At 47.0% G+C, this 15,286-nt stretch overlaps 1 protein-coding gene across 2 annotated transcripts in view; it reads left to right on the top strand.

The window, feature by feature from the left end:
- cat (catalase) overlaps nt 1-15,286 on the top strand; it is a 59,490-nt gene that overhangs the window by 38,898 nt on the left and 5,306 nt on the right. Inside the window, exons 7-12 of one of the 2 annotated variants that reach the window (XM_084334960.1) lie at nt 1,698-1,889; nt 3,724-3,876; nt 5,855-5,993; nt 8,298-8,428; nt 10,991-11,098; nt 14,599-14,682. In XM_084334960.1, the coding sequence (XP_084191086.1) occupies nt 1,698-1,889; nt 3,724-3,876; nt 5,855-5,993; nt 8,298-8,428; nt 10,991-11,098; nt 14,599-14,682 (807 nt within the window). Of the gene's footprint in view, nt 1-1,697; nt 1,890-3,723; nt 3,877-5,854; nt 5,994-8,297; nt 8,429-10,990; nt 11,099-14,598; nt 14,731-15,286 lie in introns of both variants that reach the window. The other variant, XM_084334959.1, reaches the window with a different exon arrangement.

Below are 15,286 nucleotides of genomic sequence, written 5' to 3'. Positions count from 1 at the left end.
CAAGCTGAAGCTATTTGGGACACGGAGCTATGTCCCAAACACAAACACACACACACACACTGTTGTCACCGGAAGGGCACGCAGATGGTATCTACTGCGCATGGGCGTTTTTGCAACAACAGCTCTGTGCAGACTACACGCTGTTGTCGGCGCGTTTTTTAGCGTATCTCCAAAACGCAAACACAATTTAGCGTTTCAGCCGTATCCACCAAAAAACGCATTTCTGTGTAATAGGGACATGAAACGTATTCAAAAACGTATAAAAAAACGCCACAAATACACTAGTCTAACCATGGCCAAGGCTGTTTAATCTGGAGTGATCTACCATTGACCATAAGAGATTGTGCATAATTTCCATCTTTTAATTTCAATTAAAAAAAAAATTGTTACTCGACAACCAAACCTGTGACCATGTATAGTCTAATTAGTAGTGCACCATGACAACATCCTACAACTTTATACCTTGTACTTTGTTTTTTGTATGTTTTTATGCTTTGTCTCGTAGCATGATATGCTTCACTGCCTGCCTGTTTCGTTTTTATGTTTTGTGTGGGGACTGCGGATGAAAACTAGCATCCTTGCTAAATCCTGTGTATTTAGTTACAAGCTCTTAACTCATTGACCGCCGGGCATTAGACTGACCCCGTTCTAGCACTTCCACGCTTTAAAAGATAGGAGTGTGTCACCTTGTTTGTAGAGCTATAACTATATTCTATATTATAGCTATGGATACAATACTATGGCCCATTTGACATCACCTATCTATCGTTCAATATGTGAAAAAGAATAAATTTTTCTATCCATACGTTCCTGTGTTATACCGTGGTGAATATAAGTATCGTTATAGCGTGGTCTGGGGTAATTCCCGAAAGGCTGAGTAATAGGCTTATACGTCAATTATACTATAAACATTGCTGTTTCTTGCCTGTACACGCTATTATTCCCAAATCAAATCTATATCATAGGTATTATGTTCTATCATGAATGCATGAAGGGGGGGGGGGGGGGGTCGTTTCTGATTATTTGATTGCCAGTAACGGCATTCGTATTGAACACTAAACACGCTTATCAGCCCGATCGGTATAAAAGCATTGCACGATCAAGCAAAAATTGACGTCAGATAGTCCTTACCTGTGATCGGGAGTATTACAAAAATAATATTCCAATTGTTTGATCGCCATCTGGTACATCCGATGTCCATTTGGTCCACGGCATAACCCACCACAACATATGGATCTGGGATATTTGACGCGCTTCAATGGAACCGGCAGAACCGCTCCATTCGCCCGACAAAGAAAAGTGAGCCCGGTGACATTTGACCGTTGCACAGGCCAAGATACAAGGTTTCAAATGCTGCTCGATACCGCCGTCTAGCTGGATGCGGCCGGTATTGCACTTTGGCGATCTCAGACTCATTCCCTATGGTAACACCGAGGTCCCCGGACTAACATTTCTGTTAATCGGCCATGTGGGCCGGACCAATGACTCGGTCTATTACCATGTGGGCCGGACCAATGACTGTCTATCACCATGTGGGCCGGACCAATGAATCGCTCTATCACCATGTCCTAAATCACTAGTCCTAAAAGGGGGCTTGATTGGGCTTCCGAAAAAGTCTTATGTCCTAAGCCTTCCCTTTCAGAAGAAGAAGAAATTGATTTATAATTACTCATTTAGCATAATGTGTGTTTTCGTAGACTGACCAAGGTATAAAGAACCTCACAGTGGAGGCCGCCGATAAACTGGCTGCAACCAACCCAGATTACGGCATCTCGGACCTCTTTAACGCCATCGCCAACAGCAGCTTCCCCTCCTGGAGCTTCTACATCCAGGTCATGACCTTTGAGCAGGCCGAGGAGTTCCCCTTCAACCCCTTCGACCTCACCAAGGTACTACGCATTTCTTTTTCTTAAGGAGAATGGGAAGTTCACTCCCATTATCTTGTCTTTATTAGATGATAGGGTTTATGATAATGATTCCAATTCTGCTTTTCGATTTCGGTTCTTACTGATTCTAAGAGTCAGAGTCAAAACGGGTCAATTTCTTTTTGTTTTTTTGTTAAAACCTTTACACAAGTCATATTCACAATTGACTTCATGAACTTGTAAATTATTGGATACAGTTTAATTTATTCAGTAATAAATCCATTCTTACTGTAAGTTGCTATAACTGCAACACATAACGTAACATTTTGGAAACTGTTCAAATTTGGAACCGATTTTCAATGCAATGTTTTTTGACTATCTGACTCTTAATAATAAACACTGCACAGACTCTGGTGCAGTGTGTTATAACTTACTACGTTATGGACCATGTATATTATCATCACCACTATTATTACTGTCTGATTGAATCCTGCCATTCACTACTTCACTACTGTTATCACTATTACTTTGCTCTTTGTTTTACGCTGTAGCATTATTATTATCTATTCTACCTGTACCCCCCCCCCCCCCCCATGCTGCTATGACACCTGAATCCATGCTGCTATGACACCTGAATTTCTCTGAGGATTAATACAGGAACACTTGACTTTACCTGGAACGACCACCACAGACAACAAGCCAATAACAGGCTCACTCAACTAGGGATGTCCGATATTATCGGCCTACCGATATTGGCATTAAAATGTAATATCGGAAATGATCGGTATCTGTTTAAAAAAAAAACAAGTGTTTTTTTACATTTATTTACCCAGGCAAGTAAGAACAAATTCTTATTTTATTTATTGTGAAAATAAATATATCTATTTCGGTATCGGAAATTAAGAGTTGGACAATATCGGTAAAAAAGCCAATATCGAACATCCCTACACTCAACACAATACAAAGTATAATTCCCACAATCCAGGACAGGCTATAAACTGAGTCGTAGCGGGCCACTCCAGTGTAGCTGGTTTGACTCACTAATGTCCTCCCTTTAGGTGTGGTCCCACAAGGACTACCCGCTGACTCACTAATGTCCTCCCTTTAGGTGTGGTCCCACAAGGACTACCCGCTGACTCACTAATGTCCTCCCTTTAGGTGTGGTCCCACAAGGACTACCCGCTGACTCACTAATGTCCTCCCTTTAGGTGTGGTCCCACAAGGACTACCCGCTGACTCACTAATGTCCTCCCTTTAGGTGTGGTCCCACAAGGACTACCCGCTGACTCACTAATGTCCTCCCTTTAGGTGTGGTCCCACAAGGACTACCCGCTGACTCACTAATGTCCTCCCTTTAGGTGTGGTCCCACAAGGACTACCCGCTGACTCACTAATGTCCTCCCTTTAGGTGTGGTCCCACAAGGACTACCCACTGACTCACTAATGTCCTCCCTTTAGGTGTGGTCCCACAAGGACTACCCACTGACTCACTAATGTCCTCCCTTTAGGTGTGGTCCCACAAGGACTACCCGCTGACTCACTAATGTCCTCCCTTTAGGTGTGGTCCCACAAGGACTACCCGCTGACTCACTAATGTCCTCCCTTTAGGTGTGGTCCCACAAGGACTACCCGCTGACTCACTAATGTCCTCCCTTTAGGTGTGGTCCCACAAGGACTACCCACTGACTCACTAATGTCCTCCCTTTAGGTGTGGTCCCACAAGGACTACCCGCTGACTCACTAATGTCCTCCCTTTAGGTGTGGTCCCACAAGGACTACCCGCTGACTCACTAATGTCCTCCCTTTAGGTGTGGTCCCACAAGGACTACCCGCTGACTCACTAATGTCCTCCCTTTAGGTGTGGTCCCACAAGGACTACCCGCTGATTCCGGTGGGGAAGGTGGTGCTCAACAGAAACCCGGTCAACTACTTTGCAGAGGTGGAGCAGCTGGCCTTTGACCCCAGCAACATGCCACCGGGCATCGAACCCAGCCCGGACAAGATGCTGCAGGTAGGGCCATACAGAATACACCGTCCCATGTAGACCACTGTAGGTCCAGTCATACAGAATACACTCTCGTGTAGACCACTGTAGGTCCAGTCATACAGAATACACCGTCCCATGTAGACCACTGTAGGTCCAGTCATACAGAATACACCGTCCCGTGTAGACCACTGTAGGTCCAGTCATACAGAATACACTGTCCCATGTAGACCACTGTAGGTCCAGTCATACAGAATACACCGTCCCATGTAGACCACTGTAGGTCCAGTCATACAGAATACACTGTCCCATGTAGACCACTGTAGGTCCAGTCATACAGAATACACTGTCCCATGTAGACCACTGTAGGTCCAGTCATACAGAATACACCGTCCCATGTAGACCACTGTAGGTCCAGTCATACAGAATACACTCTCGTGTAGACCACTGTAGGTCCAGTCATACAGAATACACCGTCCCATGTAGACCACTGTAGGTCCAGTCATACAGAATACACTCTCGTGTAGACCACTGTAGGTCCAGTCATACAGAATACACTCTCGTGTAGACCACTGTAGGTCCAGTCATACAGAATACACCGTCCCATGTAGACCACTGTAGGTCCAGTCATACAGAATACACCGTCCCGTGTAGACCACTGTAGGTCCAGTCATACAGAATACACTGTCCCATGTAGACCACTGTAGGTCCAGTCATACAGAATACACCGTCCCATGTAGACCACTGTAGGTCCAGTCATACAGAATACACCGTCCCGTGTAGACCACTGTAGGTCCAGTCATACAGAATACACTGTCCCATGTAGACCACTGTAGGTCCAGTCATACAGAATACACTGTCCCATGTAGACCACTGTAGGTCCAGTCATACAGAATACACCGTCCCATGTAGACCACTGTAGGTCCAGTCATACAGAATACACTCGTGTAGACCACTGTAGGTCCAGTCATACAGAATACACTCTCGTGTAGACCACTGTAGGTCCAGTCATACAGAATACACTCTCGTGTAGACCACTGTAGGTCCAGTCATACAGAATACACTCTCGTGTAGACCACTGTAGGTCCAGTCATACAGAATACACTCTCGTGTAGACCACTGTAGGTCCAGTCATACAGAATACACTCTCGTGTAGACCACTGTAGGTCCAGTCATACAGAATACACTCTCGTGTAGACCACTGTAGGTCCAGTCATACAGAATACACTCTCGTGTAGACCACTGTAATAGTTCAGCAGGAACGAGGCAAACTAGAGCCCTCTGCCAGACGGGAGGGAGGTGTGCTAGAAATAACAATATCAATAACAATATCAATAATAAATAAGATTCACTGGGAAAAAAAGTATTATTAAAAAGATTGATCTTGGCGGTTAGGTGGCCGAGCGGAGATTGCGTTCGTCACCAGCCCCGGAGCTGTGAGCTGGATTCGCCTGTTCGAATCCAGCTCACAGCTCCGGGGTTGTCACCAGCTTGGCTGGCCGTCTGCACTAATACAATTGGCTGTATTAGAGGGTGGGAGAAGCTGGCGGGGTGGGTCCGGGTCGTTGTAAACAGCGACTCCTACAGTTCGGTCGGGGCGCCTGCTAAGCGCGGATTGGACGTGAGGGGGATAGTGTGGTCCTCCCACACGCTACGCCCTCTCAATGAGAATCCGCGCTGCCAGGTGAAAAGAAGCGGTGATTGGCTGGACGTGTGTCGGAGGAAGCACGTGGTAGCCTCCACTCTCCCAGATGATCTGACTGTGGGGGGTAAGTGCGCAGCGACCAGGAAGGGATTGGGAATTGGCATAACGACTAACATTGGGATGGGAGAAAATCGGAGGAAAATGGAGAGGAAAAAAAAAAATATTGATCTTGGAATTTTGGAAGAATATATTAAATTCAAGTGAATCTATTTGATATAATAAAAAAAAAATCTATCTTCTCCTGACACTAACGGAGTGTGTTTTGGCACTGAGGCTAATAACGGTGTGTCTCCTCGACAGGGCCGTCTGTTCTCCTACCCCGACACACACAGACACCGGCTGGGGGCCAACTACCTGCAACTGCCCGTCAACTGCCCCTTCAGGACCCGCGTGGCAAACTACCAGCGGGACGGGCCCATGTGCATGTTCGACAACCAGGGTGAGTCAGAACGCGTAAGTCGCTTTGGATAAAAGCGGCAGCTAAATGACTAAATGTAAATGAGTCGCCAATTTAGAATATTCTAAATGTTTAGAACTGCCATCCCCTCCTGTGTTTGAAGAAACAACAGTTGCTACCTTATTTTAGGGCACAGGCAGCCAAAATGCACGCTTAAAGGTGAATGACACCAATTAAAATAAATAATCAAATAGAAATATATATTTTATATATATATGTAATAAAACAATTCTATGTATGTTATTCCTGTGTCTCAGGACCATTCAGTCAAATTCATTATTTGTGAACATAATGCACCACTGTCTCCAGGGAGAAACCCTGTTTGTGATGTCACCTACACATAAAACCTGGGGCTGCGCCATAGACGGTGAGCTGAAGTTACAAGATCAAACTACCTTGGGGTCAGTGGCCTAGTCCTGTAGTGATCTCAAACATCATAGTTATGTGAACCTGTATCATGATCTCAAACATCATAGTTATATGAACCTGTATCGTGATCTCAAACATCATAGTTATGTGAACCTGTATCATGATCTCAAACATCATAGTTATATGAACCTGTATCATGATCTCAAACATCATAGTTATGTGAACCTGTATCATGATCTCAAACATCATAGTTATGTGAACCTGTATCATGATCTCAAACATCATAGTTATATGAACCTGTATCATGATCTCAAACATCATAGTTATGTGAACCTGTATCATGATCTCAAACATCATAGTTATGTGAACCTGTATCGTGATCTCAAACATCATAGTTATATGAACCTGTATCATGATCTCAAACATCATAGTTATGTGAACCTGTATCATGATCTCATCATAGTTATGTGAACCTGTATCATGATCTCAAACATCATAGTTATGTGAACCTGTATCATGATCTCAAACATCATAGTTATGTGAACCTGTATCATGATCTCAAACATCATAGTTATGTGAACCTGTATCATGATCTCAAACATCATAGTTATGTGAACCTGTATCATGATCTCAAACATCATAGTTATGTGAACCTGTATCATGATCTCAAACATCATAGTTATGTGAACCTGTATCATGATCTCAAACATCATAGTTATATGAACCTGTATCGTGATCTCAAACATCATAGTTATATGAACCTGTATCATGATCTCAAACATCATAGTTATGTGAACCTGTATCATGATCTCATCATAGTTATGTGAACCTGTATCATGATCTCAAACATCAGTTATGTGAACCTGTATCATGATCTCAAACATCATAGTTATGTGAACCTGTATCATGATCTCATCATAGTTATGTGAACTTGTATCATGATCTCAAACATCAGTTATGTGAACCTGTATCATGATCTCAAACATCAGTTATGTGAACCTGTATCATGATCTCAAACATCATAGTTATGTGAACCTGTATCATGATCTCAAACATCATAGTTATGTGAACCTGTATCATGATCTCATCATAGTTATGTGAACCTGTATCATGATCTCAAACATCATAGTTATGTGAACCTGTATCATGATCTCATCATAGTTATGTGAACCTGTATCATGATCTCAAACATCATAGTTATGTGAACCTGTATCATGATCTCAAACATCATAGTTATGTGAACCTGTATCATGATCTCATCATAGTTATGTGAACCTGTATCATGATCTCAAACATCATAGTTATGTGAACCTGTATCATGATCTCATCATAGTTATGTGAACCTGTATCATGATCTCAAACATCATAGTTATGTGAACCTGTATCGTGATCTCAAACATCATAGTTATATGAACCTGTATCGTGATCTCAAACATCATAGTTATGTGAACCTGTATAGTGATCTCAAACATCATGGACATCATGGTTGTAAAAGAAAAGGTCCCTCTTAAGTCCCTTCCATCCCATGTGTTATTTGTTCAGTGGTACTGTGGGACCCTTGTGTACATTTGAATAACAAATTAAGTTGGGAATTACCCCTTGGTAGGTATACACAATGAGTCTGTTTTCAAAAGATTGCCTTGCCAAGTAATTATAAATCATTGGAGAACAAATGTAAAAGATATGTAATTTAAAACTAATTTAAAAGGCTATTATGAATCAAAACACGACATACTACTGTGACACTCCTATGCATTGATTATTTTCACTGCATAGATTTAAGTTTCCATTCTGAAGCATTTTCATCAGGATCTCAGAAGGTAGATTTTTTTCTTTTCTTTTCTTTTTTTTATCCAAAGTGAATCTACTTTATTCCCAACAAACTAATTGATGTTCTATTCTATGTCTGGCCTCTAGGTGGTGCCCCAAACTACTTCCCCAACAGCTTCAGCGCCCCAGAGATCCAGCCTCGCTTTCTAGAGTCCAAGTTTAAGGTGGCGGCTGATGTGTACCGCTACAACAGCTCGGATGACGACAATGTCACGCAGGTACAGAGGGGGAGCAGGTACAGAGGGGGAGCAGGTACAGAGGGGGAGCAGGTACAGAGGGGGAGCAGGTACAGAGGGGGAGCAGGTACAGAGGGGGAGCAGGTACAGAGGGGGAGCAGGTACAGAGGGGGAGCAGGTACAGAGGGGGAGCAGGTACAGAGGGGGAGCAGGTACAGAGGGGCAGCGTGTGCTTTCTGTGCCTCGACATCAACGCTGAGCTGCACTATTTCACTTTCATGTCCCCATATAAACGCCACGTTGCACGAGTGGATTGAATTCAACGTCTTTAGGAGAAAAAGGCCTGGATATTGACTGTTAATGTGGGGGTTCTGCTACCACTGGTCCCATGTCTGCCCCAGCAGTTCTTTATTTCTGCCCCAGCAGTTCTTTATGTCTGCAATGGTGACTAAAACCTTGGTCATATAGACACCTTGGTAATATAGACACCTTGGTAATATACAGTAGATACCTTGGTAATGTAATATAGACACGTGGTCATATAGACACCTTGGTAATATAGACACCTTCTCATTTACAGTCTCATTTAACTTGACTAAACCCTGGCTACAGTCTCATTTAACTCTACTAAACCCTGGCTACAGTCTCATTTAACTCTACTAAACCCTGGCTACAGTCTCATTTAACTCTACTAAACCCTGGCTACAGTCTCATTTAACTTGACTAAACCCTGGCTACAGTCTCATTTAACTCTACTAAACCCTGGCTACAGTCTCATTTAACTCTACTAAACCCTGGCTACAGTCTCATTTAACTCTACTAAACCCTGGCTACAGTCTCATTTAACTTGACTAAACCCTGGCTACAGTCTCATTTAACTCGACTAAACCCTGGCTACAGTCTCATTTAACTTGACTAAACCCTGGCTACAGTCTCATTTAACTCGACTAAACCCTGGCTACAGTCTCATTTAACTCTACTAAACCCTGGCTACAGTCTCATTTAACTTGACTAAGCCCTGGCTACAGTCTCATTTAACTTGACTAAGCCCTGGCTACAGTCTCATTTAACTCTACTAAACCCTGGCTACAGTCTCATTTAACTCTACTAAACCCTGGCTACGGTCTCATTTAACTCTACTAAACCCTGGCTACAGTCTCATTTAACTCTACTAAACCCTGGCTACAGTCTCATTTAACTCTACTAAACCCTGGCTACGGTCTCATTTAACTCTACTAAACCCTGGCTACGGTCTCATTTAAATTGACTAAGCCCTGGCTACAGTCTCATTTAACTCTACTAAACCCTGGCTACAGTCTCATTTAACTCTACTAAACCCTGGCTACAGTCTCATTTAACTCGACTAAACCCTGGCTACGGTCTCATTTAACTTGACTAAACCCTGGCTACAGTCTCATTTAACTCTACTAAACCCTGGCTACAGTCTCATTTAACTCTACTAAACCCTGGCTACAGTCTCATTTAACTCTACTAAACCCTGGCTACGGTCTCATTTAACTCTACTAAACCCTGGCTACAGTCTCATTTAACTCTACTAAACCCTGGCTACAGTCTCATTTAACTCTACTAAACCCTGGCTACAGTCTCATTTAACTCTACTAAACCCTGGCTACAGTCTCATTTAACTCTACTAAACCCTGGCTACAGTCTCATTTAACTCTACTAAACCCTGGCTACAGTCTCATTTAACTCGACTAAACCCTGGCTACAGTCTCATTTAACTCGACTAAACCCTGGCTACAGTCTCATTTAACTTGACTAAACCCTGGCTACAGTCTCATTTAACTCTACTAAACCCTGGCTACAGTCTCATTTAACTCTACTAAACCCTGGCTACAGTCTCATTTAACTCTACTAAGCCCTGGCTACAGTCTCATTTAACTCTACTAAACCCTGGCTACAGTCTCATTTAACTCGACTAAGCCCTGGCTACAGTCTCATTTAACTCTACTAAACCCTGGCTACAGTCTCATTTAACTCTACTAAACCCTGGCTACGGTCTCATTTAACTCTACTAAACCCTGGCTACAGTCTCATTTAACTCTACTAAGCCCTGGCTACAGTCTCATTTAACTTGACTAAGCCCTGGCTACAGTCTCATTTAACTCTACTAAACCCTGGCTACAGTCTCATTTAACTCTACTAAACCCTGGCTACAGTCTCATTTAACTTGACTAAACCCTGGCTACAGTCTCATTTAACTCTACTAAACCCTGGCTACAGTCTCATTTAACTCTACTAAACCCTGGCTACGGTCTCATTTAACTCTACTAAACCCTGGCTACAGTCTCATTTAACTCGACTAAACCCTGGCTACAGTCTCATTTAACTCTACTAAACCCTGGCTACAGTCTCATTTAACTCTACTAAACCCTGGCTACAGTCTCATTTAACTCTACTAAACCCTGGCTACGGTCTCATTTAACTTGACTAAGCCTTGGCTACAGTCTCATTTAACTTGACTAAGCCTTGGCTACGGTCTCATTTAACTTGACAATGGGATCTTGTTTAGATCTGATCATGATGATGTAATGCATTCCTGCGTGTCCGTGCTTCTGTGAACGTGTGTGTGTTGTATTGCAGGTGCGTACGTTCTACACTGAGGTTCTGAACGAGGAGGAACGACAGAGGCTCTGTCAGAACATGGCTGGGGCCCTGAAGGGAGCCCAGCTCTTCATTCAGAACCGCATGGTGAGTCTGTCACTCACTGCAGGTGAACCATGACGTCTTCATCCCCATGGACCAGCCCTGTGCCGCGTCGCATGTTTTTATATTGAAATGTCATTCTACTTTATTTGCGGGAAACACCACTTGGCAGATCAAAGTAATCTGATTGGTTGTTAAGATTCAGGCCACCCTGAGGTTTTGAAGTGTCTGATTACACGGCCTGGGACAGTCGGTCACAGAGACCAGATGTATTTTTCTCAGAACATTGAATTTAATGGTAGCTGTTGGGATGTAAAGAGAATTTTACCAAATATTACCAAAACATTGAGCTGGCCAAATGTCAAATCATGGAAGCAAAACACTTTCTTAACGTAATTTCGTAGTAAGAGACGACTTCAGGAAATAACCTCTGTATTCTGGGGCCGCGTGCTTTTCTCTGAAGGGGATGTCTGCTCCAGCTCAGCTCGCTGCTGCCCCAACTAAACACTGTGGGGGGGGGGGGGGGGGGGGGAGGTGCTCAGGCTAAAACACTGTGGGGGGGGGGGGGGGGGGGGTTGTTGTGGAGGAGGTGCTGAGGCTAAAACACTGTGGGGGGGGGGGGGGGGGGGAGGTGCTCAGGCTAAAACACTGTGGGGGGGGGGGGGGGGTTGTTGTGGAGGAGGTGCTGAGGCTAAAACACTGTGGGGGGGGGGGGGGGGGGGGGTTGTTGTGGAGGAGGTGCTCAGGCTAAAACACTGTGGGGGGGGGGGGGGGTTGTTGTGGAGGAGGTGCTCAGGCTAAAACACTGTGGGGGGGGGGGGGGGGGGTTGTTGTGGGGGAGGTGCTCAGGCTAAAACACTGGGGGGGGGGGGGGGAAGAGGGTTGTTGTGGAGGAGGTGCTCAGGCTAAAACACTGTGGGGGGGGGAGAGGGTTGTTGTGGAGGAGGTGCTCAGGCTAAAACACTGTGGGGGGGGGAGAGGGTTGTTGTGGAGGAGGTGCTCAGGCTAAAACACTGTGGGGGGGGGAGAGGGTTGTTGTGGAGGAGGTGCTCAGGCTAAAACACTGTAAAAAAGCGAAAGGCCTCTCCTCTGTCCTGATTCTCCTAGATCTATCTGCAGCCTTCGACACAGTCAACCACCAGATCCTCCTCGCGGCCCTCGCAGGAATGGGAGTGGCTGGCTCTGCGCTGACATGGTTGTCATCATACCTCAATGACCGCTCCTACCAAGTGTCATGGAGAGGGACCCTGTCGGCCACCTGCCCCCTGCGGACGGGTGTCCCCCAGGGCTCGGTTTTAGGACCCCTTCTCTTCTCCCTCTACACTAAATCACTGGGTAACATTATCACGTCTCATGGCTTCTCCTACCACTGTTATGCCGACGATACTCAACTCTTCCTCTCCTTCCCTCCCTCAGATATCCACGTCTCTGAGCGGATCTCGGCCTGTCTGTCCGACATCTCCGCCTGGATGACGACCAACCACCTCAAACTGAACCTAAGCAAAACAGAATTGCTCCACCTGCCGGCCAAATCCTCCCCCCTGACCGACCTTTCCATCACAGTCGAGAATGCAGCTGTGACCGCGTCCCCGACCGCCAAGAACCTTGGTGTTGTCCTCGACGACCAGTTGAACTTCTCTGCTCACATCGCAGCGACAACCAGAACCTGCAGATTCCTCCTGAGCAACGTCAGAAGGATACGCCCCTTCCTGACAAAAGAAGCCACCCAACTCCTCGTCCAATCAACAGTCATCTCCCGCCTCGACTACTGCAACGCACTGCTCGCTGGCCTCCCGGCCACTGCCACTAAGCCTCTTCAACTCATTCAGAACGCAGCGGCCCGCCTGATCTCAAACCTACCGAAGTCGGCCCATGTCACCCCACTTCTTAGGGACCTGCACTGGCTCCCCATTGCTGCACGAATCCGCTTCAAGGCCCTCGACCTGGCATACCGTGCGGCAAAGGGAACCGCTCCCGCCTACCTCCGGTCAATGGTCTCTAACTAGACACCCTCAAGACCCCTACGCTCTGCATCTTCTGGCCGCCTCAGACCTACTCCTATCCAAGCTCCGGGAGGGTCATCAAAGAGAAGTCGCCTATTCTCAGTCCTTGCCCCACAATGGTGGAATGAACTACCCACCCCAGTTAGGACAGCCGGAACCCGTCCAATCTTTCGCCGTCGACTAAAGACTCACTTCTTCAACCATTATCTGAATTAAAAAAAAAAAAAAAAAAATCTAACCCTAACTAACCTTACTGTCATGCACTTGTCCTAATAAACTAACCTACACTGTAGCACTCAACACTTTGATGAACATTGTTACTCAGCTGATAGAGTTGTGCCCTTCCTGATGACTTATCGTACAGAACTTGTAAGTCGCTTTGGATAAAAGCGTTCAGTTAAATGACTAAATGTAAAACACTGTGGGGGGGGGGGGAAGAGGGTTGTTGTGGAGGAGGTGCTCAGGCTAAAACACTGGGGGGGGGGGGGGGGGGGTTGTTGTGGAGGAGGTGCTCAGGCTAAAACACTGTGGGGGGGGGGGAAGAGGGTTGTTGTGGGGGAGGTGCTCAGGCTAAAACACTGGGGGGGGGGGGGGGGGGGTTGTTGTGGAGGAGGTGCTCAGGCTAAAACACTGTGGGGGGGGGGGGGGGGGGGGGGGAAGAGGGTTGTTGTGGAGGAGGTGCTCAGGCTAAAACACTGTGGGGGGGGGGGAAGAGGGTTGTTGTGGAGGAGGTGCTCAGGCTAAAACACTGGGGGGGGGGGGGGGGGTTGTTGTGGAGGAGGTGCTCAGGCTAAAACACTGTGGGGGGGGGGGGGGGGGTTGTTGTGGAGGAGGTGCTCAGGCTAAAACACTGTGGGGGGGGGGGGGGGGGTTGTTGTGGAGGAGGTGCTCAGGCTAAAACACTGTGGGGGGGGGGGGGGGGGGGGGTTGTTGTGGAGGAGGTGCTCAGGCTAAAACACTGTGGGGGGGGGGGGGGGGGGTTGTTGTGGAGGAGGTGCTCAGGCTAAAACACTGTGGGGGGGGGGGGGGGGGGGGGGGGTTGTTGTGGAGGAGGTGCTCAGGCTAAAACACTGTGGGGGGGGGGGGGGGGGGGTTGTTGTGGAGGAGGTGCTCAGGCTAAAACACTGTGGGGGGGGGGGGGGGGGGTTGTTGTGGAGGAGGTGCTCAGGCTAAAACACTGGGGGGGGGGGGGGGGGGGGTTGTTGTGGAGGAGGTGCTCAGGCTAAAACACTGGGGGGGGGGGGGGGGGTTGTTGTGGAGGAGGTGCTCAGGCTAAAACACTGTGGGGGGGGGGGGGGGGGGGGGGTTGTTGTGGAGGAGGTGCTCAGGCTAAAACACTGGGGGGGGGGGAAGAGGGTTGTTGTGGAGGAGGTGCTCAGGCTAAAACACTGGGGGGGGGGGAGAGGGTTGTTGTGGAGGAGGTGCTCAGGCTAAAACACTGTGGGGGGGGGGGGGAGGTGCTGAGGCTAAAACACTGTGGGGGGGGGGGGAGGGTTGTTGTGGAGGAGGTGCTGAGGCTCGGTGGTGTCCTTCCTCCCGCAGGTCCAGAACCTGATGGCTGTCCACTCAGACTACGGCGACCGGGTCCAGGCCCTGCTCAACAAGCACAACGCAGAGGCCCAGAAGGTGAGCCTGATCCCTCTCCGTCACTCACCCGGTGCAGAGGCCCAGAAGGTAAGCCTGATCCCTCTCCGTCACTCACCCGGTGCAGAGGCCCAGAAGGTAAGCCTGATCCCTCTCCGTCACTCACCCGGTGCCCACGGTTCCCCCGGGAATAACCTGCGTCTGTTTGTAGAGATGGGTCATCCTGTGTTAGTCGACCCGCGACTACAAACCCACCCTGGGCTTTTATTTTATTTATTTTGACAGGGGGTCCCCACTCCCCGCCACAAAGTCCCATTGTACTTTTGGATGTGTGATATTTCACTCCGATACAGATGTTGGGCTACTTTTGTTCATGCATCTGTGTAGAGTGAAATAAAATAATAAAACATTTCCCCTCATCCTGCAACTCACCTGGCCCCATGCTGGGGACCCAAGTATGTAAACCACTGGTCTCTAGACCTTAAAAATAGAATCTGTAATGCTGTCAAACGGCGACTTCTAGGCGAAAGAGCCCCGCTTGGTATTGCACTTGGAGTTGAGTGGGACAGGGGAGGGGTTGCTATGGCTGTCCAGGGCTCTGCCACGAGGGGTGTGGAGAAATCCACTGTATAATAAGTTACTATAT

Source organism: Notolepis coatsorum (genome assembly GCF_963971535.1).
Source record: "Notolepis coatsorum genome assembly, chromosome: 18".
Lineage (NCBI taxonomy): Eukaryota > Metazoa > Chordata > Actinopteri > Aulopiformes > Paralepididae > Notolepis > Notolepis coatsorum.
The sequence above is the reverse complement of the archived record's forward strand: the minus strand, read 5'-3'. Positions and strand labels throughout refer to the sequence as shown.